Source organism: Mya arenaria, chromosome 4 (assembly GCF_026914265.1).
Source record: "Mya arenaria isolate MELC-2E11 chromosome 4, ASM2691426v1".
In the NCBI taxonomy this organism is placed as follows: domain Eukaryota; kingdom Metazoa; phylum Mollusca; class Bivalvia; order Myida; family Myidae; genus Mya; species Mya arenaria.
In genome coordinates this window covers 63,412,274-63,436,756 of record NC_069125.1, presented here as the reverse complement: position 1 = coordinate 63,436,756, position 24,483 = coordinate 63,412,274, and the positions used below count along the sequence as shown (strand labels likewise).

The 24,483-nt window shown below is 36.9% G+C and overlaps 1 protein-coding gene across 5 annotated transcripts; it reads right to left on the bottom strand.

Annotated features, from left to right (window-relative positions):
* Positions 1 to 1,564: 1,564 nt before the first annotated feature.
* On the bottom strand, positions 1,565 to 24,476 carry LOC128231969 (ankyrin-1-like). Of its 5 annotated transcripts, none has more exons than XM_052945272.1 (24): positions 24,349 to 24,476; positions 19,654 to 20,864; positions 16,639 to 16,761; positions 16,095 to 16,288; positions 14,655 to 14,727; positions 14,021 to 14,148; positions 12,265 to 12,368; positions 11,933 to 12,083; positions 11,411 to 11,505; positions 11,080 to 11,143; positions 10,575 to 10,642; positions 10,025 to 10,145; positions 9,072 to 9,142; positions 6,046 to 6,151; positions 5,297 to 5,374; positions 4,823 to 5,054; positions 4,461 to 4,666; positions 4,094 to 4,230; positions 3,825 to 3,901; positions 3,516 to 3,588; positions 3,139 to 3,251; positions 2,690 to 2,898; positions 2,420 to 2,535; positions 1,565 to 2,228 (listed from the first exon to the last, which is right to left on the bottom strand). In XM_052945272.1, exons 2-24 carry the CDS (start codon positions 20,495 to 20,497, stop codon positions 2,054 to 2,056), a joined length of 3,558 nt encoding a protein of 1,185 aa, XP_052801232.1. In that variant the 5' UTR covers positions 20,498 to 20,864; positions 24,349 to 24,476; the 3' UTR covers positions 1,565 to 2,053. The 5 variants fall into 5 exon arrangements, with proteins under 5 accessions (XP_052801232.1, XP_052801231.1, XP_052801234.1 ...); XM_052945271.1 differs by lacking the exon at positions 24,349 to 24,476 and adding an exon at positions 24,169 to 24,284; XM_052945274.1 differs by lacking the exon at positions 24,349 to 24,476 and adding an exon at positions 24,169 to 24,283 and having other exon boundaries at positions 3,831 to 3,901.
* Between the last annotated feature and the right edge of the window lie 7 nt (positions 24,477 to 24,483).

Below are 24,483 nucleotides of genomic sequence, written 5' to 3'. Positions count from 1 at the left end.
GCATATATATATGAACATATTATAGTATTCACACTGCCTATTAGCTTGTTTGTACACATCGGGTCTAGGTCATCATTATACCCCTGCAAAACAAAGTTTTAAGGATGTATTGGAGTTACCATACAGTTGGTTGATTAGTTAAGAAAAGGTTGTGGAGCTAACTACTTCAACAATTTTGACAGATTGTTTTTAAACTACATACTGAAGATCACCATGAAGTGTATAAGTGCCCAACACATTTTTCATCAGATTTTGTCAATTAGTTTGAGAGTTATGGCCCTTTAACTGAATTTCCACTTCATCTATGAGGGATTTTGTGGAGCAAACTACTTCCACAGATTATAATGTATTGATCTACTGTGTATAGGACGTTAGCATAGATAAGACGCAGGCAAAATAATGGGGAAAAAACACCTAATACCAAAGATAGGACGCAGTGGAAAATGTAAAAATTGAAGCTGAAAAATCAATAGCCACCATATTTGCTTTGATTTATTTTTGAATTGTGAAAATGGTAAAGGTTAACATACACCATGCAATATTAAATACCAAAATAATGTCTGATTCTTTGTTTACCTCGTAAATAAATAAGACATAATGAGCAAGAAAAGAAACAGTAGCACAAGTAATAAACAACAATCTTATTCTGTCATTCTGATGTTGCTTTCCTCGTCGAACCACTTTAGTCGTTAACCTCTCGAGAAACTTCTAATTCGTAAAAGCAACAGTCTTATATTGTAAGTGTATAATTCACAAAAGCAACAGCCTTAAAATGTATGTGTATAATTCGTAAAAGCAACTGCCTTAAATTGTACATGATTGTTCTCAAAAGGTCAGTTTTATGTAGACTTAGTTAAGGAAAATATGTAAGACCCTTTTTCTAAAACTGCTGTGCCCAGAGCTGAGATATTTTGAATGCAGATTTATCTAGTAGTGATTATTTACCAACTTTCATCAAATCACCAATCCATAGCAACCATCACTTTCCTGAGCAACCTTCAACTCCTACAGCAACTACAAACTTTCTTGGTAACATTTTTTTTCTAAGTGACTTATGACGTCCTTAGCAGCAGTTTATTTTCCTAGTCATCATCCTTTTGCTTAACAACCATGGACATTCTTCCACTTCCTTAACAACCAGTCCTAGTGACCAATGATCACCTAGACAATAACTTGATTTCCTATCACATTCCTTAATAACCATGGACCTAACTCCCTTGGCATAAGTCTCGTCTTATAGACCAATGTCTTCCTTGGAAACCAATGACTTCTTTGGCAATAGCTTGCTTCCCTAGTTTCTCGAGGTACTTACGGTTTAGGTTAGAGATTTTGCCCTAAGATGATAATGGCAGAAATCCTATGACAATACCAATACTTTTATCGAAAAACAAAATATGAGCGAAAGATACAATATATTGTCCCCCCCCCCCAAAAAAAAATCAGGCTTTGAGACTTTAGTTACATGTTCATGTATATGTATATCCCCTTATGCTTTATTGCAGAGGGCACTTTTTATGTATGTACTACGCCATCAAGTTGTATATATATAAGACAGAACGCAGCATACGAAATAGTAATGTTTACTGGAATGCTGAACAAATAAGTCAATAACAATATCTGTATAAATAATGCTGTATATTGCACGAATTAAAGACAAATATCCATTCAAAACAACTTATTATGGCCTCTTGTAATTTTGCAAAGAACAAAATAACAGTATTAATATACATGTAAAAGCTGATATAAATAGTTTTTAACAAAAATATATGTATGAACACAAAAATGCTGATTAATGATGCCCCTGGAGTATATTTAATGTCATAACAACTTTACAATCTCACGAGACTTAGTACTTATTTTGTAACAATATTACCACATTGCATTAGATATCACTCTAAAATTGTTCAAAAAATTGTCTTACAAGTTCTATACCCCAAACACACAAATAAATGCTAAGACAATTTTATCTCCTTTAAAATCCAGAATATCTTCTGTTGTAAATTCTGCAAACATCCCTCCATCACATTATTGCACATATTCCCACTCCCCTCCCCTATCTAGGAGCCCGCTTGGTGAGATCAGCTGTACTTCTTTGCATGGACTGTTCCATACGGAGGGACTGGAAGTAGCCCTCTATGCGGTCAAAGTTGATGGTCGAGGCCCGAGTCGTGCTCGGCAGGGACGGGACAGACTCAGTAAGAGAAGCTGTATCTACGCGGTAACGAGGACTGTAAATATCAGAAATAAAAAACATTACATTTGATAGCAACTTTATTTGATAGCTACTTTCTGAATTAAACAAAAACAACAGAAAAATCTACAGTGCTAAATTGCAGTTAAATTATAAGGACAGTAAAGATTTGTGACGAAAACAAATGCAATGACCATGAATGCCACATTTTTGGTAATGATCTCATACCCCTGCATCTCTATCCTGGCCTTGTGGACCATCCTGATGAGCGTCTTGTTTCTGGTCAGTTCCTCCGGCAGCTGACCAGCTAGAGTGACTAGCAGCAGGTCAACTCCCTCAACACTCTGAAATAACAGACTAAAAATGTAATTTACAAATGTTGTATGATTTGTTTGTCACCGGCCACTCATCAGAAAAGAAACACAAATGGTAGCACATTTTGATTACTAATTCATGAAAATGTGACACCAAACAGGTTTTAAAGAAGCAACTATTTACAAGCAGTTTTTCCAGTATTTTCTTGCGTCCGTAACGACAGGCCATGTGTACTGGGCTGAGCCCGGCATCATTCTGCATGTTGACAACAGAACTGTCCGCATCTATGAGAGCGCTGGCTATCACCGTGTTGTTGGAAATCTCTATTGTGCAGTGGAGTGGAGTGTTGCCATCAAACAGGTTCACAGCACACACATGGCTTACTACTGAATCTGCAAAATTGTTTAAACGAAGCATACATTTAGTAAGGTAGAGAAAGTTACTGACATCAATAAAAAAATTGAGGTTAGAAGTTGGAACCAGAGCTGGAACTTTCAAATTACAAAGAGATATAATTGGCTGAATTGTTTACACGAAATCTTATATGATTAATCTACAATGTACATGTAAGTGTGTATGAACATGAACAGAACTGATAAACAAGAATTTTTTTTACAAATACAATGTAATACCATGGTATATATAAAGCCCTTTGGGTCTCTCCACATCTTGTAGGTAGGACCTTATTCTGCTCGAGCCAACCACACTCCTGTTGTCCGGTGGCCCAACAGTGCTTGACATATCACTGACAATATTAACATAGGAGTGTTAAACTATAATCACTACAAAGGTTCCAAAGACATCTTCTTTTTTAAACAAATGGAGAAACCACGAAAAAGTGCCACCTAATGCCTGCTGGTAAAACAACTACATTTGTTTACCAAGCTCAAGCAAATGTATGTCACTTCCTTTTTTTTTTGACTCGTATTATATATTTTCTAGAATACACAATAAAATCATCCAAATTGAGAAATTTTGCAAAGCTGAATATCATTAAATGTAGACCTACTATGGGTTTAGAGAACGAGTGAGTTCAGCAGCTCCATAACTGTCGGCCTGGTCGTACGACCTCTCTAAGTCCTCTGTAACAAATGATGACATTTTACACGAGTATGATATTTTTCTAATAATCAGAAATAAGAATTGAATTGGTCAATCAAAGTATTAAATCTAACAGAAAAGGATAACTCTGAAAGACAAAACAAGTACAAGACTTGGCTTTTGTATGTAATACCATTTTGGTTTTCTTAAGAACTTTTATAAAACAAACATGAGAGTTTTACAAATTGCATTTGTCCATGAATAAGTATGCATATACCTGTACCTCTGTAAATGTCCGGAGTTCTGGCAGGATGGGCATCTAAAACACCTGAATCTGCCTCTGAATGGTCTGACCTAAAAAAAAAAAAAAACGCGTATAAGGTCTGACAATCAACAAAATATATTAAATAAGTTCTCACTTTTAATAGTCAACTTACGAAACTCATGAAAATTTACCATAACAGTCAGTGAACGCACCATTTAAACAAGCTGTAATATTGGATGCTAGCAAAACTAAGCCCAAGTAAAGCGCATTAACCAACTCACCCTTCATCAACACCAATGAGATTAGCATACACAGCAGAGTGCAAGAGGAACTTGACCGTCTCCTCTCGCCCAAACCTGCACGCCACCATCAGGGGCGTGTCTCCATGCCTACTCCGTAAGTTGTGATCATAACGAGGCTAAAAATGAACAAGTATTATGTTGTGTCATATTTCTTCTAAACATCTTAACTTTTTTCACCATTCTCTAAGATTTTAAAAGTATATACACTTAAAAAATATCGCACTGACAATAAAGATATACATTATTTCTTATATTAAACTAAATAAGGTAGCATTAGTTATTCAAATTAAATTTTTCATTTCATTTCAATATTAATGATCTTCTTATAGCAACACTGGATCTTTACCAGGAATATTTCAGCTAGTTTAGGCAGAGATTTTTTTGGTTTATCAGCCACGAGTTTCATGACAGTGGAAGTGTGCTCATTGCGGTGAGTTTCAATGAGTATTGTGGCCCCTTCATACTCTGGAGATATAAACAGAGTTCCTTGCTGGTTCAGGAAAGACGTTGTGGCACCATTGTCTATCAGTAGTTTCACCAGCTTAACATAACCTGAAAAGATTGGGAAATTACTTTAGAACTGATAACAATTTATACAACGTATTTTGCAACATTGCCTTCTTTTTTCCTCATCCTAAGTAACAACTCACTAACTTACAAGACCTCAAATAAACAGCGAACTTTGGATATTTAGCAATGACAAGTCACCTTTTTCAGCAGCAGTCTGTAGAGGAGTTTTCTTCTCGTTGTTTGAAGCGTTGATATCAAGCATGTTCCGACACAGTAGTCGCTCCCTGGGTGTTGTCTGTGTTGACCGGTTGCCAAGTTTCCTGCAGAAGTCCATAAGGTAGCTTGCCATTTCCATGTGACCAGTCTGTGACACCACATGCAGCACTGTGTCGCCTGTACGAACATCTCGCCTCTTCAGATCTAGACCTTTCTGCATGTGTAAAGTAATAATTACAAATATTGTCAATACACTTGAAGGCATTATCTGACTTATTTAATTGACTCACATGTATGTTCTCAACTTAAAGTCAATTGGAAAGCTATGTATTTTATCATCTAAACTTTCAAAATCACACAACATACACTTTTAACATAACCTGAAAAGATTGGGAAATTACTTTACAACTGATAACATTTTATAGACACTTCTACAGAATGAGTGTCAGCCATTACCTCAACAAGTAGCTGTATAACTTCCAGATGTCCATTCTCCACAGCATACATCATGGCTGGGTGACTGTCTAGCACACTCTGTAATAATGGAATATGGTGTTTTATAAAAATTCTCAATGTTAATGTCATATAAAAGATGAGATTTCAACATTGCATCACTTTGGAAGTTAGCCATTTAACAAAAACATTTAGTACGGTACGTTTTGCAGTTGATATTAAAATAAATTAAGATTTTTGCCAGAAGGCTTTTATCAATTTGATAACATATTTAAGAATATTGTTTAAGAACATAGTTGTGAACCTAATTTACATGGTTCATACTTAGTATAAAGCATTGTATACAAAATACACTTTTGCATTTGATGTGAATCTAAAACACTCCAATTAACAATGTTCATATACACTGTTTTAAGCTGTATACCATAATAATATTCATTGTCGGAATATGTGTTTCACTTTAATGTATATAAATGTAATAAATCACTAGCTTTTCTAGTAAAGCCTTGAATTGATATTGTTTTCATGGTTTCTGTTGTAAATGATGCTGCTTTCTCAAAGGTTCATGTCTAATGATAACTTAAATAAAACACAAATGTTCTATTGTTACATAATGTTTGTGTACGTATACATGTATGTCTTTCAACTATGGAGGAAATTAATACACTCTTTTCCAGTCTCATAAAGTCCTTTCTGATTAATTTTAACTGCCTGCTAAAAATATGAAAACATGTCGTATTGCTACAACTGACCTTGGAGTTGACATTGTCCCCATCCTCCAGCACACAGAACAGTTTCCCCGCATCCCCCTCCATGGCACTGATGCGCAGTACAGGAGATACAATCTGCTCCTGCCGTCTGGAGTACACATGACAGATGGGTACAGACACAGACTAAAGGGTGATCACGTGACAGATGGGTACAGACACAGACTCAAGGGGGAAGTACACATGGCAGATGGGTACAGACACAGACTCAAGAGGGTAGTACATGTGACAGATGGGTACAGACACAGACTCAAGGGGGAAGTACACATGACAGATGTGTACAGACACAGACTCAAGGGGGTAGTACACATGACAGATGGGTACAGACACAGACTCAAGGGGGAAGTACACGTGGCAGATGGGTTCAAACACAGACTCAAGGGGGAAGTACACGTGGCAGATGGGTTCAAACACAGACTCAAGGGGGTAGTACACATGACAGATGGGTTCAAACACAGACTCAAGGGGGTAGTACATTTGACAGATGGGTACAGACACAGACTCAAGGGGGTAGTACATTTGACAGATGGGTACAGACACAGACTCAAGGGGGTAGTACACATGACCGATGGGTACAGACACAGACTCAAGGGGGTAGTACATTTGACAGATGGGTACAGACACAGGCTCAAGGGGGTAGTACACATGGCAGATGGGTACAGACACAGACTCAAGAGGGTAGTACATGTGACAGATGGGTACAGACACAGACTCAAGGGGGAAGTACACATGACAGATGTGTACAGACACAGACTCAAGGGGGTAGTACACATGACAGATGGGTTCAAACACAGACTCAAGGGGGTAGTACATTTGACAGATGGGTACAGACACAGACTCAAGGGGGAAGTACATTTGACAGATGGGTACAGACACAGACTCAAGGGGGTAGTACACATGACCGATGGGTACAGACACAGACTCAAGGGGGTAGTGCACGTGACCGATGGGTACAGACACAGACTCAAGGGGGAAGTACACATGACAGATGGGTACAGACACAGACTCAAGGGGGAAGTACACATGACAGATGGGTACAGACACAGACTCAAGGGGGTAGTACACGTGACAGATGGGTACAGACACAGACTCAAGGGGGTAGTACACGTGACCGATGTGTACAGACACAGACTCAAGGGGGTAGTACACGTGACCGATGTGTACAGACACAGACTCAAGGGGGTAGTACACATGACAGATGTGTACAGACACAGACTCAAGGGGGAAGTACACGTGACCGATGGGTACAGACACAGACTCAAGGGGGTAGTACACATGACAGATGGGTACAGACACAGACTCAAGGGGGTAGTACACGTGACCGATGGGTACAGACACAGACTCAAGGGGGTAGTACACATGACAGATGGGTACAGTCACAGACTCAAGGGGGAAGTACACGTGACCGATGTGTACAGACACAGACTCAAGGGGGTAGTACACATGACAGATGGGTACAGACACAGACTCAAGGGGGAAGTACACGTGACAGATGTGTACAGACACAGACTCAAGGGGGTAGTACACATGACAGATGGGTTCAAACACAGACTCAAGGGGGTAGTACACGTGACAGATGGGTACAGACACAGACTCAAGGGGGTAGTACACGTGACCGATGTGTACAGACACAGACTCAAGGGGGTAGTACACATGACAGATGGGTACAGACACAGACTCAAGGGGGTAGTACACATGACAGATGGGTACAGACACAGACTCAAGGGGGAAGTACACGTGACCGATGTGTACAGACACAGACTCAAGGGGGAAGTACACGTGACCGATGGGTACAGACACAGACTCAAGGGGGAAGTACACGTGACCGATGGGTACAGACACAGACTCAAGGGGGTAGTACACATGACCGATGGGTACAGACACAGACTCAAGGGGGTAGTACACATGACAGATGTGTACAGACACAGACTCAAGGGGGTAGTACACGTGACCGATGGGTACAGACACAGACTCAAGGGGGAAGTACACATGACAGATGGGTACAGACACAGACTCAAGGGGGAAGTACACGTGACCGATGTGTACAGACACAGACTCAAGGGGGTAGTACACGTGACAGATGGGTACAGACACAGACTCAAGGGGGAAGTACACAAGACAGATGGGTACAGACACAGACTCAAGGGGGAAGTACACGTGACCGATGTGTACAGACACAGACTCAAGGGGGAAGTACACATGACAGATGGGTACAGACACAGACTCAAGGGGGTAGTACACATGACAGATGGGTACAGACACAGACTCAAGGGGGTAGTACACATGACAGATGGGTACAGCCACAGGCTCAAGGGGGTAGTACACATGACAGATGGGTACAGCCACAGGTTCAAGGGGGTAGTACACATGACAGATGGGTAAAGCCACAGACTCAAGGGGTAGTACACATGACAGATGGGTACAGCCACAGGCTCAAGGGGGTAGTACACATGACAGATGGGTACAGCCACAGGTTCAAGGGGGTAGTACACATGACAGATGGGTAAAGCCACAGACTCAAGGGGGTAGTACACATGACAGATGGGTTCAAACACAGACTCAAGGGGGTAGTACACATGACCGATGGGTACAGCCACAGGCTCAAGGGGGAAGACATGTGACAGATGGGTACAGACACAGACTCAAGGGGGTAGTACACATGACAGATGGGTACAGACACAGACTCAAGGGGGTAGTACACGTGACAGATGGGTACAGACACAGACTCAAGGGGGTAGTACACGTGACAGATGGGTACAGACACAGACTCAAGGGGGTAGTACACGTGACAGATGGGTATAGACACAGACTCAAGGGGGCAGTACATGTGATCGATGGGAAAAGACTCAGGTTCCAGGGGGTAGTACACATGAAAGATGGGTACAGACACAGACTTAAGGGGAAGGGATGTACATTATAACTAAATGGTTTCTGACAACAGTCTGAATGGTTTCTTGTATAATTTAAAATCTCCATCTTTAAAAAAACTCATTTTATTCCTTTTAACTTACTTTTCAAATGCTGCAGTCAGCTTATCATGAATTGATGACTTCCTACATAGTCTGAGTGCAGTGTATAGACCCTGAAAAAAATGACTTATGAGTTAAAAAAATGATGTTTAACATTACACAAACACAGGCAAATAAAAGCAAGAGAATGTGAAAAGTGGTATCAAACATACATGTATACGAGCTGATTAAGAGAGTGACTTAATGGTATAGGTGGACACCTTTCAACAAAGAGGTGTCAGGTTTGAGCCCCACAAGGAAATGTTATATTAGTCTCTTATAATGGACACTTTGCTTCCTACTAGGAAACTGACTTGAAAGTGATACAATCTTCACAATTGAGCTGGTATAAACTAGAGCTATCACAGGAGTGACGAATACCCCCAAATGCCGCCTGGACACAGGAATGGCAAACCATTCCCTTGAAAAGATGTTCAAATCTGTCAAGCCTTTCATGAGTTATCGTCCGGAAACCATTTTTCTATTTTTAGTAACAGTGACCTTGACCCCACCAGCCCCAATATCGACATTGATCTGTATCTTCTGATGTTACACCTGTGTACCAAAAATTGTTCAAATCCATTTAGCCTTTCATGAGTTATCGTCCTGAAACCGTTTTTCTATTTTTAGTAACAGTGACCATGACCTTGGCCCCACCAGCCCCAATATCGAACTTGACCTGTATCTTCTGATGTTACACCTGTGTACCAAAATTTTTTCAAATCTGTCAAGCCTTTTATGAGTTATCGTCCGGAAACCATTTTTCTATTTTTAGTAACAGTGACCTTGACCTTGGCCCCACCAGCCCCAATATTGAACTTGACCAGTATCTTCTGATGTTACACCTGTGTACCAAAAAATTTCAAATCTGTCTAGTCTTTCATGAGTTATCGAGTGGAAACCATGAAAAACGATGTTTAACTTCGTTTGTGGGGGTATAACAAGTGAATACTCACAACATAGGAGGTAGGGAACTTGCTGAGGAATGTGTCCACCACTGCCTCATGACTGTACAACACGGCCAGATGCAGGGGCATGTAACCCTTCATGTCCCTGATACCAACACTGGCGTCATGTCTGCAAGTACATGTCGTGGCATGCTATCAACACTGAGGTATATAGATTTTTTTCAATTGTAAATTGGTTGTTTTTTTCAGGACATATGCAAAAACATTTTTTTACGTAACAAGTAAACTACATTGAAAAGATGAGTTAGCTACTTGATGCTAAGGTAACTTGATGGGAATTCTCCTACAGACTGCCATGTATGAAGGTCTCAAATGCTTTTATATCTAGATGCGTAAATGCAAATGTAAATTGAAATCTTTTCATTTGAAATTGAGCTTAAAAATTAATTGTATGTATGATGACCATCATATTGAAAAAACAAACTTTTGAAAACTAGCTTGTAAATTTATTATGGAAGAATATGGTATTCTACTACTAAAGTTCCAATACTAAATTGACCCAGAAACAATCAAATCATGCAAATCACGAATGGATTACCTGAGGAGCTCAGTACAGCAAGCACTGTAACCAGCCTTAGCTGCGAACCCCAGTGCTGTTAGGCCAGTCTGTGTAATAAATGAAAATTGCTGGATCTTAAGCGTTATACGTTTAAGTATATGACTGGTATATATATATATCAAGCCAAACATGCTTAACTTAATTACGCAAAACAACTTTTTCTTATCATGATAATGTTTAAAATAATTTCCCTTAAAAGTCTCAAAACTCTTTGAAAAGATAACATTACATAATATACCAAAACAAATGCAGTGTCCTGAGATCGATCTTGTTATAAGACACTTAACACTTAACATTGTTTGAGAAATTGTGGCCTGATCATTAATCATAAAGGTAAATTACTATTTGGTTTAAGATGACTACATGTATATAAAACAATAACAAAAGTTCAGTTATAAAACAATAACTTAAATTGTTTGAAACAAATATGAAAATTGTTATTGATGAATGGGACAATCCAATGCACAACACCGTTTATGGTTACCTCTGCATGTTGGGCGTCAATTGATTTTCTGGATTTTTCAAGCATTACTGCCAGGTTATGCACTCTGAATTGTATAAGAAACAGTACAATATTTCCAATTAAACCTTACATTATATTATTTTCTTCACATCTTTGCACAAAAAAGGTAAAAGGAGACAATAATTACTAACCCAAATGAATTAACTGATTTTGATTCTATTTCATTTGACATAAGATTCATGCAGTAATTGCTTATATGAGAAGCCTTTCATAAGAAATGGCTACAGCTGTGATAAGAGCTTTAAGTTGTCCTCACAATCAAGATAAATACACAAGTATACAAAGTACATACCTATCATGCATGGCAGCAAGCATAATCAGAGTGAAGCCGTCCTCGCTGACAACCTCAAGGTCACTGGCTCGTAGATCTGCAGCAGACAATGTGTCCTGCAACACATGGTATATTTTGTGATATAGTAAAAATAATGTGTAATATTTTCTTTTTTACATCTTCAGACGTGTTATACTGTAAATTAAATCATCAGGACATTTTCATGATGATTTTTTGTGAGATGAGTCCAACTTCGTTCAGGCCATTTCTAGTGTTCCAATTCATTAAGTATGTTCCAGTCGATAACTGTCTTGAAATGCAAATACTAACAGAAAAATATTAAATACTTGCTTGCAAATGTTGGAACAACATGTTTAGCATAAGTCCTACAACTGGCATTCCATTTTTAACAAACATTCCTCAAACATAGCATAAGTTATTACCAGGGAATCTAAAAAGAGCCACACTCATAGAAGTACATACAATCAAATATGTAAAGGTGGAGAAAACGTTTCAAATCCAACTTAATCAATTGTTATAAACCTCTTTCACTTTCTCTGCCAGGTTGGCACACCTCTGGGCTCGCTGTAGCTGGATGAGCTGTTGACAGTCTTCTGCAGGGTGGGGCAGGTCATCAGGGAGACATACATCGCTGTCTGATATGTTAACATCTGCTCCACGCTTCAGTAACACACTAACATGGAGGAAAGCTAATTGTCATTTTTTTTATTTATGTCAGATTTAAAAGGATAATAAAGTAAACCAAGAAAAAAATGGCTCATATAGACACTGTAAAAATATTTATGATGAAAAGATTAAAATTACTTTAAAGAATCAAATATCGAAGATGTAAAAAGTGTTTTAAAATCACTAACCTGACAACATTAACATGATTTAACATTGCAGCGTAGTGCAATGGAGTCTTCCCTGTCTTAGTGTTTTGTTTATTTGGGTCTGCTCCAAACAAGCACATTAATGTCTGAAAATACATATTTTCATTATTTTGTTTAGAAGAACTGTATATAAATTCAAACATTTAATGTGAATTTAAAGAAAATGTCTTATGATCATTAAAACACCTAGCAACAATCATGAACAAGATCCCCGCAATAGGGGGTCATCTTCTGGTCAGACCCAACATCCAAGACTAGATTGAGGGACATAGGTGCAGGCATTGTCAATTACCAATCGGGCAACCTTTTATCATTTAAGGTCACTGTGACATTGACCTTAGACCCGATGACTCCTAAAATCAATAGGGATCATCTACTGGTCAGGCCCAGCATTCATGTCAAGTTTGATGATCATAGGTCCAGGCTTTGTTGAGTTATCACTGGGAGAAGCTTTGTTAACTTTTTCGTGTTAAAGGTCACTGTTACCTTGACCTTTGACCTGATGAAAATCAACACGGGTCATCTACTGACCTTGACCTTTGACATGATGACCCCAAAATAAATAGGGGTCGTCTACTGGTCTGACCCAACTTCCAGGTCAAGTTTGACGGCCATGGGTGTAGGCATTGTCGAGTTATCACTCGGACAACCTTTTATCTTTCAAGATCTATGTGACCTTGAGCTTTAGCCCGTTGACCCCCTCAAAACAATAGGGGTTATTTACTGGTCAGGCCAAACCTCTAAGTCAAGTTTGAGGGCCATGGGTGCAGGCGTTGTCAAGTTATCAATCAGACAAATTTTTATCATTCAAGGTCAATGTGACCTTGATCTTAGGGCCAATGACCCCAAAAATCAATAGGGGGTCATCTACTGGTCAGACCCAACCTCCAAGACTAGAATGAGGGACATAGGTGCAGGCATTGTCAATTTACCAATCAGACAACCTTTTATCATTTGAGGTTACTGTGACCTAGACCTTTGACCCAATGACCCCTAAAATCAATAGGGGTCATCTACTGGTCAGGCCAAACCTCTAAGTCAAGTTTGAGGGCCATGGGTGCAGGGGTTTAAGTTATCAATCAGACAACATTTTATCATTCAAGGTCAATGTGACCTTGGTCTTTGGTTCAATGACCCCCAAAATCAATAGGGGGGTCATCTACTGGTCAGACCCAACATCCAAGACTAGATTGAGGGAAATAGGTGCAGGCATTGTCAATTACCAATCAGACAACCTTTTATCATTTAAGGTCACTGTGACCTTGACCTTTGATCTGATGACCCCTTTAATCAATAGGTGTCATCTACTGGTCTGGCCCAGCCTCAATGTCAAGTTTGATGACCAAAGGTCTAGGCATTGTTCATTAATCACTCGGACAAGCATTAAAATCCTTTTACCATTTAAGGTCACTGTGACCTTGACCTTTGACCCGATGGCCTCTAAAATCAATAGGGGTCATCTACTGGTCAGGCCCTATCTTCATGTGAAGTTTGATGACAATACGTCCAGAAATTGTTGAGTTATCACTCTGACATGCTTTGGTCTACTGACGGGCCTACCGATGGACCGACTGACATTTGCAAAGCAATATACCCCTCTTATTTGAAGGAGGCATAATAAAGCAATGGTGATGGTACTTTTAAAACAGCTGAGCAAAGGAATACAGTGTAGATGCCAGGAGCAACAGTTTTTATCTAAAATCATCTAAACAAATTCATTTTTAGTATCTTTACGTACATCACATAGATGGCTATCCCCAGCTTCTGCCACAATCATGAGTGGGGTCATCCCATCCCGATTACACAAGTTCATGTCCGCTCCCTGCACCTTTACCAGCGACAACAGTACTGCTAACTGGCACAAACCTGCAACACATATACATCATACAATACTTTTTACCAGTAACTTAAAAAATTCTGAAGCAGGTAGAATGCTACATGTCCACAGACATGTGTTGGTCTACAATGTATACATGTATTAAAGCTGACACTCATTTATAGATGGTGATAGCAGAATGCAGAATGGTCAGCATTCAGCACTCTGGATTTCCAGGTTTGATCCCTGCTCAGAGCTTCATCTATGATTAGAACCTGTTATCACTCTGGCAGGGTAATGAGTCTTAATCATATGTATACAAAGCTGCATTATTTGGCCCCTAACAAGAGCCTTTTAACTGTTAACCTTTACCTTTCATTACAATTTCTTTTTGCTACAAGGCTAACAAAATTGCAATGATATGTATAAAGTTGATGCCGACTCAATATCATTTATTTTTCATCATTGCAATCAAATATGTTTCACTCCTGTTTGACTAACATGTATTGTAATACTGTACAACATGCATGTGTAGTGTCCCTGTATGTTCACCCACCTGCTCTACACGCCACATGTACAAGGAAGTCGCCTTCAGGGTTCTGCTCTTCATTTACAGAAAAGTTGAACATCTGAAATAAATATTCAAAACTTTAATGTTTGAGCTCAATATTGATTATAGTGCATTACATAACATTCAATTTAAATCAAAATATGATTTATAATGAGGATATCTCTGTATAACTTTAAATTATCAAGAGGTCAATAGAGCCCATTTAGTTTGATTGCTATATTAACAGGTCATAAAAGATAACTTCAAGTTAATTCAATCTATATCAAAATGTATGCACATGTTCTTGAGTGTGGTAATGATGGGTGACTCCAACATTACTACATTCCAGAACATGTACATACATTTTGATGAAGCATAGTATTTTTATGCGCAAGTGCAGATATTTAAAGAAAACAATTCAATAACCTTTGTTATGTGAGCATAAAACAGGAAAATAACACTTTAAATCAATGTTTGCAACAATTTTTTGCATTTACGAAAACAAATTGACAAGGAAGAAATTTCATATAAACAGATGCTATATCTATTTTAGGTAATTTTCATAAACAAATTACTGATGGGACATCACTTTCAATGTTTCATGCATTTTTCAATAACCTATATGCAACTACATTGTTATGTCAGAGTCTTTCCACATAGTTTACACCTCGGAAATCAGCAGTTCACACACCAAATATCAAATAATATCAGGCACTTGTGACCAATAGAAATGCATGAGGATTTCATTCTGTGTATGTCATAATTAAAAATGATTTATTTTAACTGATGATCTTGGTGTATGAATATCATGACAGGTGTTTTGTCTTTGTTTTATATCTGCTTATTATTTTCACGTTATGATCGTAATGTTTTTGTATTGATTGTTATACCAATGTAGATATGTACATTCATAAGATGTGTTCATTATTTGACGAACAAACAACTTCATTTTGATAACAGTGTCCTAATCATCATGAAAACAGTCCTGGAATAGGATAATGTAATCACTATTGTCATATCTTAAAATTATGATAAAAGGGCATGGTTCATGCAGTTCGAAACATGATACAAAACAACCTGACACACTTACGTACTATGGCAACTTCAAAGGGTACTGTTTACAAACTAATGATGAGTGATAATGAAATGTGATGTTAAGTTATAGTAACAGTCATGCTGTTAAGGTCACACATATCAACAAATGTTACACAAGTACGCACATGACCTTTACAACATAATCTAACCACTCCTTAATATTGCAATGTGAGGATTTGCTGTACTAAAAAAAAAAATGATATCTGAATATATATATACACAATTTACAGTTTGTATATTTTTGACCTACTCTTACTAGAAAACTTGCAAACAGTAGAAAAAATCATTGGGCCAAGTTGATAGTAACTGAAGACACAAAACCAACAATGATGTGACATTTATTGACCTTACCTGCAGTTTTTTCTGCAGTTCATACAATGCCCGGGGGTTTGCCGCGAGTTTAAAGATAGCTTCCTTTTCTTGAAGACCGGGCTTGGCAAAGGTCAGCTGCTTACTCCGATCTGGCAAGAATGGGTTCTGGAGGTAGCGGGCTGGCAGCTGCTTCCGGATAGCTGGGTTCCAACAAACCATTTCTGCAGTTTTGCCTGAAGCAGTAGATGAATCATTATCATCAAATAGGGTCTCCTTTTTGAAAACATATAAATGTAGTTACTCAAATCAAAAGACTGTATGCTATTATTATTACGCATAGTTTCACATTTTCCAATGCAAAATAACTCTTAAACATGCATTATTCAAAAACTAATTTTAATAAATCATTTGTATATTACAAGAGGGTCATGAAGGCTCTATTTATATTACCTACATGTAAGTACCAAAACAATAGAACAAAAAACTTCCCTAAAATATTCAAACATAACTCACGCAAAAAACATTAAAACTTAACACATTAAAATTCACAAACAGGGTGATTGAGTAAGCATTGCAAATGTACCGTTCCTGTCCTTGATTTTGCTGCTGATGCCATACTGTGTGAGCACCTGTACAGCCTCCATGTTGTGTAGGACGCACGCCAGATGTAGCAGACCTGTGTCACCTTCCACTAATCCGTCCACACCTATAGGTGACACACATTACATGATTAAACACTTATATAACATGTTCTGTAAGCATCTTCCTTTTTAGACTAATACAAATGTTGCTAATTACTAATTGTAGATTTAGAACATCATTAACATGTGCAAAAATGGATGAAATTTTGTTACCCCAGTATATTATAGTATAAACTTTATGATACACTGCAGAATTAGTGTTTAAGGAAGACAAATCAAAACATTAATTTCCATTTATATGGCCAATGGTACAACAGCTAAGAAGTAAGTGAAGTTCTGCAGGTTATTACTGACTTTCATGCCATATCCCCGGCATGGGAAAATATCCCCCAGAATTTCGATCCTCCCCCTTAATTTTTTTTTAGGGAAATTTTACAACACGCAATTATGACAAAGTGAAACAGCCTGTAGGTGTCAATTGAATGTAAAGTCCACATGGAAGAAAATGAATTAATGAATCACATTGAATAACTTTTTTTTCTTTTGGATAAATGCTAAAAGAAACATGATTATAAACTTTTACAATCAACTTTTACAAGAAGTGATTAATTTATTTGTAATAATGATCAAAGGCAATCAAATATTACTATTCTGGAAATGGAGGAAATAAACAATATTCATAATATCTATTCCATTCTCTTTTTGCCTGAAAGACCCTGGAGAAAGGTAAGCCAATTAAATTGTCTCAAAAACATACTTTTTCTACGACATATTTTGTTCTGCTAGTGACAGCAGTTTTTGTATATGACATAATGGTGTCTTATAAGAATATGATGATTTATAAAATATTTCTGTATGTACAAAATGGTAATGGTTTTCATAGCAATAAATAAATGTGAATACATTTTTTCGAACTTGTGTCTAAAATTATTTTGTTTTTCGCAAACTAAGACTTGCTAAAAAAATCCCCCTGAATGTTCAGCCTTTCTGAACAAATCCCCCTGAATGTTCAGCCTTTCTGAACAAATCCCCTGGAATGGTCTCCGGAAATATGGCATAATTTTTTATATGTACTGAATTCAAATTTCGTCTTTAAGTCATCTAAGTATACTGGGTAAATCAAACATGACTGTGCATTTCAATCAAAGGATTGGATTTACATTGTTTTATAACTACTTAAATTATGACTAGTTTGCATTTTAACCCTGTAGATTACAATGTTTGAGTGATTCAGGTGAGTAACCTTGTATTCTATATATTTGCATATATCCAGTGATCATCATTTTAAGAATCCAATTTTCCAAGACCTGTTCTATAAGCTTTCTGGGCATAAAGCCTGCTGGAGCTTCCTTGGAAATTTACAATATCACATGTATCAGAGTGTTGAAATAGGGCATTGAAACGCACAATGAATAGGAATAATTCTTATTGTTTTATTTTCCACCATTTTTTTTCAAGGTTTTAAATATAATTTAAATTTATAGTGGAACTTTTTTAGGCAGTGTAAAGGTAAATATCACAATTACTTCGATTATTAAATATGATATTAAAATGTACCTTCAAAGCAGGAAATAAAGGCCTGTTTGTAATTCCTGATCAGACCAGTGAAATATTAATAATTCTAAAAATTAAACAAATAATTTAAAACATAATGTAAAAAGCTATTGCATGTTCTTTTAAGAGAATGTTTCATGTGTTATTATGAAATATGTGCATAACATGTGTTTACCCTTCAATAAGAAATCAGGTTATCAATCATGCAATCTTAACCTTTATAATCAAATATCACATTATCTACTTGGAGCAGTTGGTACACAACATAAATCCACAATACATACACATGTTCAACAAATAAATCTACAACAAACTTGTGTCAGAATTCAAAATCAATGTTGTTTTAGATTTTATAAACGTCTGTCGCACTCATTGGCGGCAATATGGTGCAAAACTGCCATAGATGTTTGGTCATGACTCAAATTGTATTTAAAGTGATAATCATTAATGAAATAAAGTATTTTTATCGCCACAAGGTAGAGTTTTTGCTTTTATGTGTAAGGTTTCGTGGTAAAACTTCGGCCACATTATAACCAAAGGTGTTAAAATACTGTACCAATAGCCGTCCCTTGCCTGGGGATCAGCAATATGTTCATAACTGGGATAATTGTGTACTGGTTTAAACCCAGATTTGTATCCCACGAAACGGTGCTTTACAGCTAAGGAGTCGCTAACAGGCCTCCTTATATTTCACTCAGTTTGGTTGTTTTTTTAAATCTTATATCTGATTTGACTGGGAATTGCAGTCACGTGTATCTCATGACATTAAAACACAATTTAAGTCTTTATGGGTTCATGGTGGGTTAAGTGCAGCCAATGGGTGCTAGCAGACTTTCATAAACTCTACACAAAACATAGCTCTAAAATTAGCATGAATCATTTTTAGCATCATTGCGTGCCAGTCATAAAACATTTCGATTGTTTACAGATAACAGTAGAAAAGAACCCAGTGGTTCAGAAAAGGCAATCGCTTGCAATGTGAAATTCTAAAACAATTGCATTTCACTTTTAAAATGTTCATTTAATTGAAGGTTAAGAACAAATCATATTGTTCAACTTTATATATATGGTACTAAGTTTTAATTTTTAATAAGATCATAACTTTAAATGCAAAAAGCGTTATGAAATAAAAATGACTTTCGTTTAATTTTCATATCATATTCAAGTTAACTGAAAGACATGCTTTGTAATTTTAGCTACAGATATAGTCCTACTGTAATGAGTTAAACTCGAAGTGTGATCATATAAAGAACCATTTATGAAATGTTTTTATTTTATTTGCCAATAATTACTATTCTGTTAATGATAAAACAAATAAATGCTCCATTATTTTTAATGACACGCATGCACATCATCAACTAAATATTTCAACAAAAAGTGTTGGAAGTTGAAGGTATACCCACCCAGTATGTTCTTATCGAGGAGGTATTTGAGCGCATATTTGGGGCCATCAGCCAGTATGAGGTAGCAAAAGTCCCACACAGCACCCCTCCGCACGAGTTCCTCGAGGCCGTCAACCATCAGCCCCTCCAATTGCCTTTCACCTGGCCACAGATTCTCAAACCCCACTGGCTTCATCCCTGCTCGGTAATCACAGAAACTAAGTGATGCTTTCCAGAAAAACTCACATATCACCATCTGATTTTCATTGCCTTGAATCACTTCATGGCTTTTCTTCTGAGGTATTCTAGGTCTCTGTGTATCAGTGTGGGAAGGTAACTGATTTGCTATTTTGAAGCGATGTGAATGATATGTCCCACAAGAACATGAGTCACTATGGCTGGGCCTCTGACATTCAACTGCTTTCCTGGGTTCTCTCATACCTAAATTTAAATCTGTAAATGCTGACCTGTGCTTGAGTTCAGGGTTGCCAATGTTGTGTTTGTATTTCAATGACTCAAGAAATGATTCCCTCAGCTGTTCAGCGTTGCTGTCTTCGTGTAAGCTGCTGGTAGGCAAGCCAGTGTGGATGGAATATTTGCAGTCTTCAGAAGAATTCTTTAAAACTGTGACAGACTGAACAAATGACTGGTTGTCATCTGAATCCGAAAGAGTTTCCCTGGATGTCAACGGCCTTGTCACATTAAGTGACTTAGTGAAATCTCTTTGAGAAGTTCGGTTAATCACTGCTTTCCTTTCAGTATTTTCAGTGCCTGCGACAAAGCTCCTCGTGGGGTTTGCACTTGGCAGTCGGTTCTGTTGAAAATACAATTCTTTAAGATGTGGATAAGGGAAATAACTCAACATTTTATCCACTGATGGTTTAATTCACATTTGCAATGCTTGGAAAGTGTTATAACAAATGTTACGGGACTTCAAACATTTTAATGTTCTCCATTACGCTATGTTATCTGCCAAAGCTCATTCAACAAATTTTCCATTTCAAATATGTTTACAAGAATAACAGCTTTACTTTCAGTCTTGATGTACACTTTGGATTGTACATCTTAATCTGTCTGTACAATATCAATGCACATTTATAAGATTGAAGCATGGTTTAGGTAAGGTAGGTGAGGAGATTGAGGATAGGAGTCTGGGTCACTGTGGGGCTTGAGTACATGTTGGTGTCAGGGGGCAGTGTGGGTCTCATCTGGTTATATTGGTATTACAGCCCCTGAAAGTAAATAGTACAACATAATGTGTGTGATTGCTTATTACAGAGGAAGATAGAGGCACAAACAGGACCATTATTCTGTTTGAACATTATAATTTACATAGCCAGAATTGCCAAATCCAAATAATCATGTAAGCATTCAGGCATGTCAGGGCTTTTTCTACCCAATTTGGGAAAAGGACCCTAGACATTTTGGGAAATTTTGCGGCGTGAAAATGCCGAAATTGGGAAATTTTACAGTTAAAAGAAAAAGCTGTTTAGTCTCCAGCGAATTAGGAAATGATTTTATATTAGTTTATTTCCCTTTAAAAGACCCAAAATGGCTGAAATATCAATCCTTGGATGTAAATATCTATTGCAATAAATCGATCATGACAGATAATATTTCATACAGATATCTGAATGTGATGAAAATCATGATTTCCGAATTCAATTATCAAAAAAACTTTACATCACATAATTGATTAGGATGTTTAAAATGAACCAATACATGTAAAAAGACTTTAAAAAAAAATTATTCAGATTTTGTTCTGAAGTTAATACAATAACGATGTAATATTACCAAGTTTGGTCTCTTTATGTCAAACCTAACTAAAATTATTTGATACATAAGGATACACTTTGATGCTGCCCTCCTACCAGCCCACCCAAATAATGACGCAAGTCATTCAAATAACTTCCCATTATGAAAATGTGCTTTAAGAATATAAACAAATATTTTTTCAAAAGAAATTTAAAAAAAATCAAGGGCCATAATTTGTATTTAGGGTTAAAATGAAATTATGTTTCTTGTTGTAAGATGGTGGTAAATAATAATTTTGAATTTTATTTTAAGTGCATTTAATGAGCAGTATAGAAGTTTTTTTATTAAAATCCCAAGTCGCCCTTAACTTTTACTTGCCTAAAACTTTAACCTAAGTCAATCAGGGGCCATAACTTGTATTAAGGATATGGAATTATATAACCTCATTGGGTGATGGTCCTGAACAATTGTGTGAAGTATTAAGTCAATTAAATGAAGGGTATAGAAGTTATTAATAAATATCCCAACCTGCCCTAAAACTTTAACCTAAGTTCCAGAGTTAATCAGTGGCCATAATTTGTATAAACAAGAATTAGATTGGAAACATATATTTTTGAAGTATTTTTGGCAAAAAAGGGCCGTAACTCCTAAATGACTAAAGCGATTTCCATGACTATCGAACTTGATCAAGATATTATGGTCACAAACATGTGTTTGAAGTTTGGTGAGGATTGGACAAACGGTTTTCAAGAATTAGATCGGAAACAATCTTCGGGACGTACGTACGTACAGACAGACAGACGTACGTAAGGACAAGGGCAACCCTATATGCCGCCACTTTGTGGGGGCATAAAGATAATATGGAGTTATCTAACCTCATTATGTGATGGCACTGAACAACTGTGTGAAGTATTAAGTCAATTGAATGAATGATATTGGAGTTGTAAGTGAAATCCCAAGTTGCCCTAAAACTTTAACCTGCCCTAAAACTTTAACCTAAGTCAATCAGGGGCCATAACTTGTATAAAGGATAATATGGAGTTATGTAACCTCATTGTGCGATGGTCCTGAAATACTGTGTGAAGTATCACAATGAGTGTGATGGTCCTGAATAACTGTATGAAGTATTAAGTCAATTGAACAAAGGGTATAGAAGTTATTAATAAATATCCCAACCTGCCCTAAAACTTTAAATTCCATAGTCAATCAGGGGCCATAATATGTGTAAAGAATAATATGGAGTTATCTAACCTCATCATGTGATGGCCCTGATCAACTGTGTGAAGTATTAAGTCAATTGAATGAAGGGTATTGGACTTATAAGTGAAAATCCCAACTTGCCCTAAAACTTTAACCGGACGCCGGGGCGAGTTGTATAGCCCACCTATTCTTCGAAAAAATCGAGCTAATACATGAACAACTGAATCTTAGATCATTTATATAATGAAGTACATTTTTATAATTAAGAAGTTCTGGTATTTCCACAGTTACAAAACAATTTAAGATAGTGTGCATGTGCATTATTTGTTACATAATTAAGGTACATGTAGATCTAGGGTGACAGAATCTGAAACAAACCAAAATATTGGATGCCATATTGCACTGCTACTATTGTAAAGTTTGTTTCTGGTCTGAAAAAGAACTTCTTCTGTCAAAATTTGTACATGAACTCATTCAGTTCATGCAATTTTTTCAATGACCAATACATATTTCAAATAATCTTCTTTTAAAAAGTAGTATAAGTATCAGTAACTAAAAACTCTAGAAACAAAAAACACATGTAATTATTTTATGATCAAAATATATTTTCAAGTATATTCTATGAACCACATGATATGTTCAGCTAAAAAATAACTTCTCAAGCATAACATTCAAATCAGATAAAACAAACAAATCAAATAAACCTAACATGAATTTTACACGAAATACTAGTGAAAAACGAAAATCCCATTTTGATAGGTTACAACATTGTTTGATTACACCATTCACAATTTCAAATTTGACAAAACCTAAAAAATTCATCCGAGAAAGCATACCTCCCACCCTACCCCGAGGCTACCCCCACCCCAACATTAATTGCACATGAATTGTTCCTCAAATTAAATTTATGGGCAGAATATTCTTGCATATTAACTTATCATGTAAAATCATTGTTAGATGTATCAGTTTTGCTCATCTTTTTCCTCTTTAGTGTACATTTTTACAAATTGTCCTCCCAAGAACACCTCGCCCATCCAGCAGAAAGAAGAGGGACACCCTCTTCCACACCTTCCTACAAACAGTACATGAATCACCCCTGACCTGTATTGCCACAGCTCTTAACTGTAAATACCATTACTGTAATACCATGCTAAAAACTAGTTTTTAGTTCGGTGGATAAATAGAAATAAATGATTTTTAATACATATATAAAAACACAAAGTAAACAAACTCATGGTCTAGAACCAGGCGGCCTGTTAGCTCAGTTGGTTAGAGCCCCGTGCTAGTGTTCCAGCAGTCGTGGGTTCGAGTCCCACACTGGGCGCACCTTTCTTCCAAGGTTTACTTTAGTATCAATCTAAGCTTTTTCAAACCTGAAAATCCTGCCGTGTAAATATTGGGACATTAAGTAGAATGATTTATCTTTGCCAATATGTGCTGCATTCATCAAACACAAAGGGTGTAGGTGCCACAACAGACACAAAACTGCCAATACCAAGAATCAAGCTGCATGGTAATGTATACTTGCAGTACAGGGTTTTACAATAATTTGATTTCTTAGTAAAAATGCTGCTTATATACAGAGTTAGCTTGTAATAATTCTTGTATTAGAACGTAGAAATATAATTATCTTCCGACATATCCGAGTTACATAATATGAAAAACACATACTGTCTGTGTAACTTAAAGTTAAACATGTGTTTTTTTTATATCATCTTACACGATTATAAAAGAAGGGGAAAGGAAATCAGATAATGTCACCTGGTAGATAAACGAAAACTCTTTCAATCTGCACTACGTGTACACAGAGACATATCCATTTTAATATCTAATTGTCAAATGTTTAACCAGGAAAAAATATATACATCAATTGACAGCTTAATAAAAACATAAACA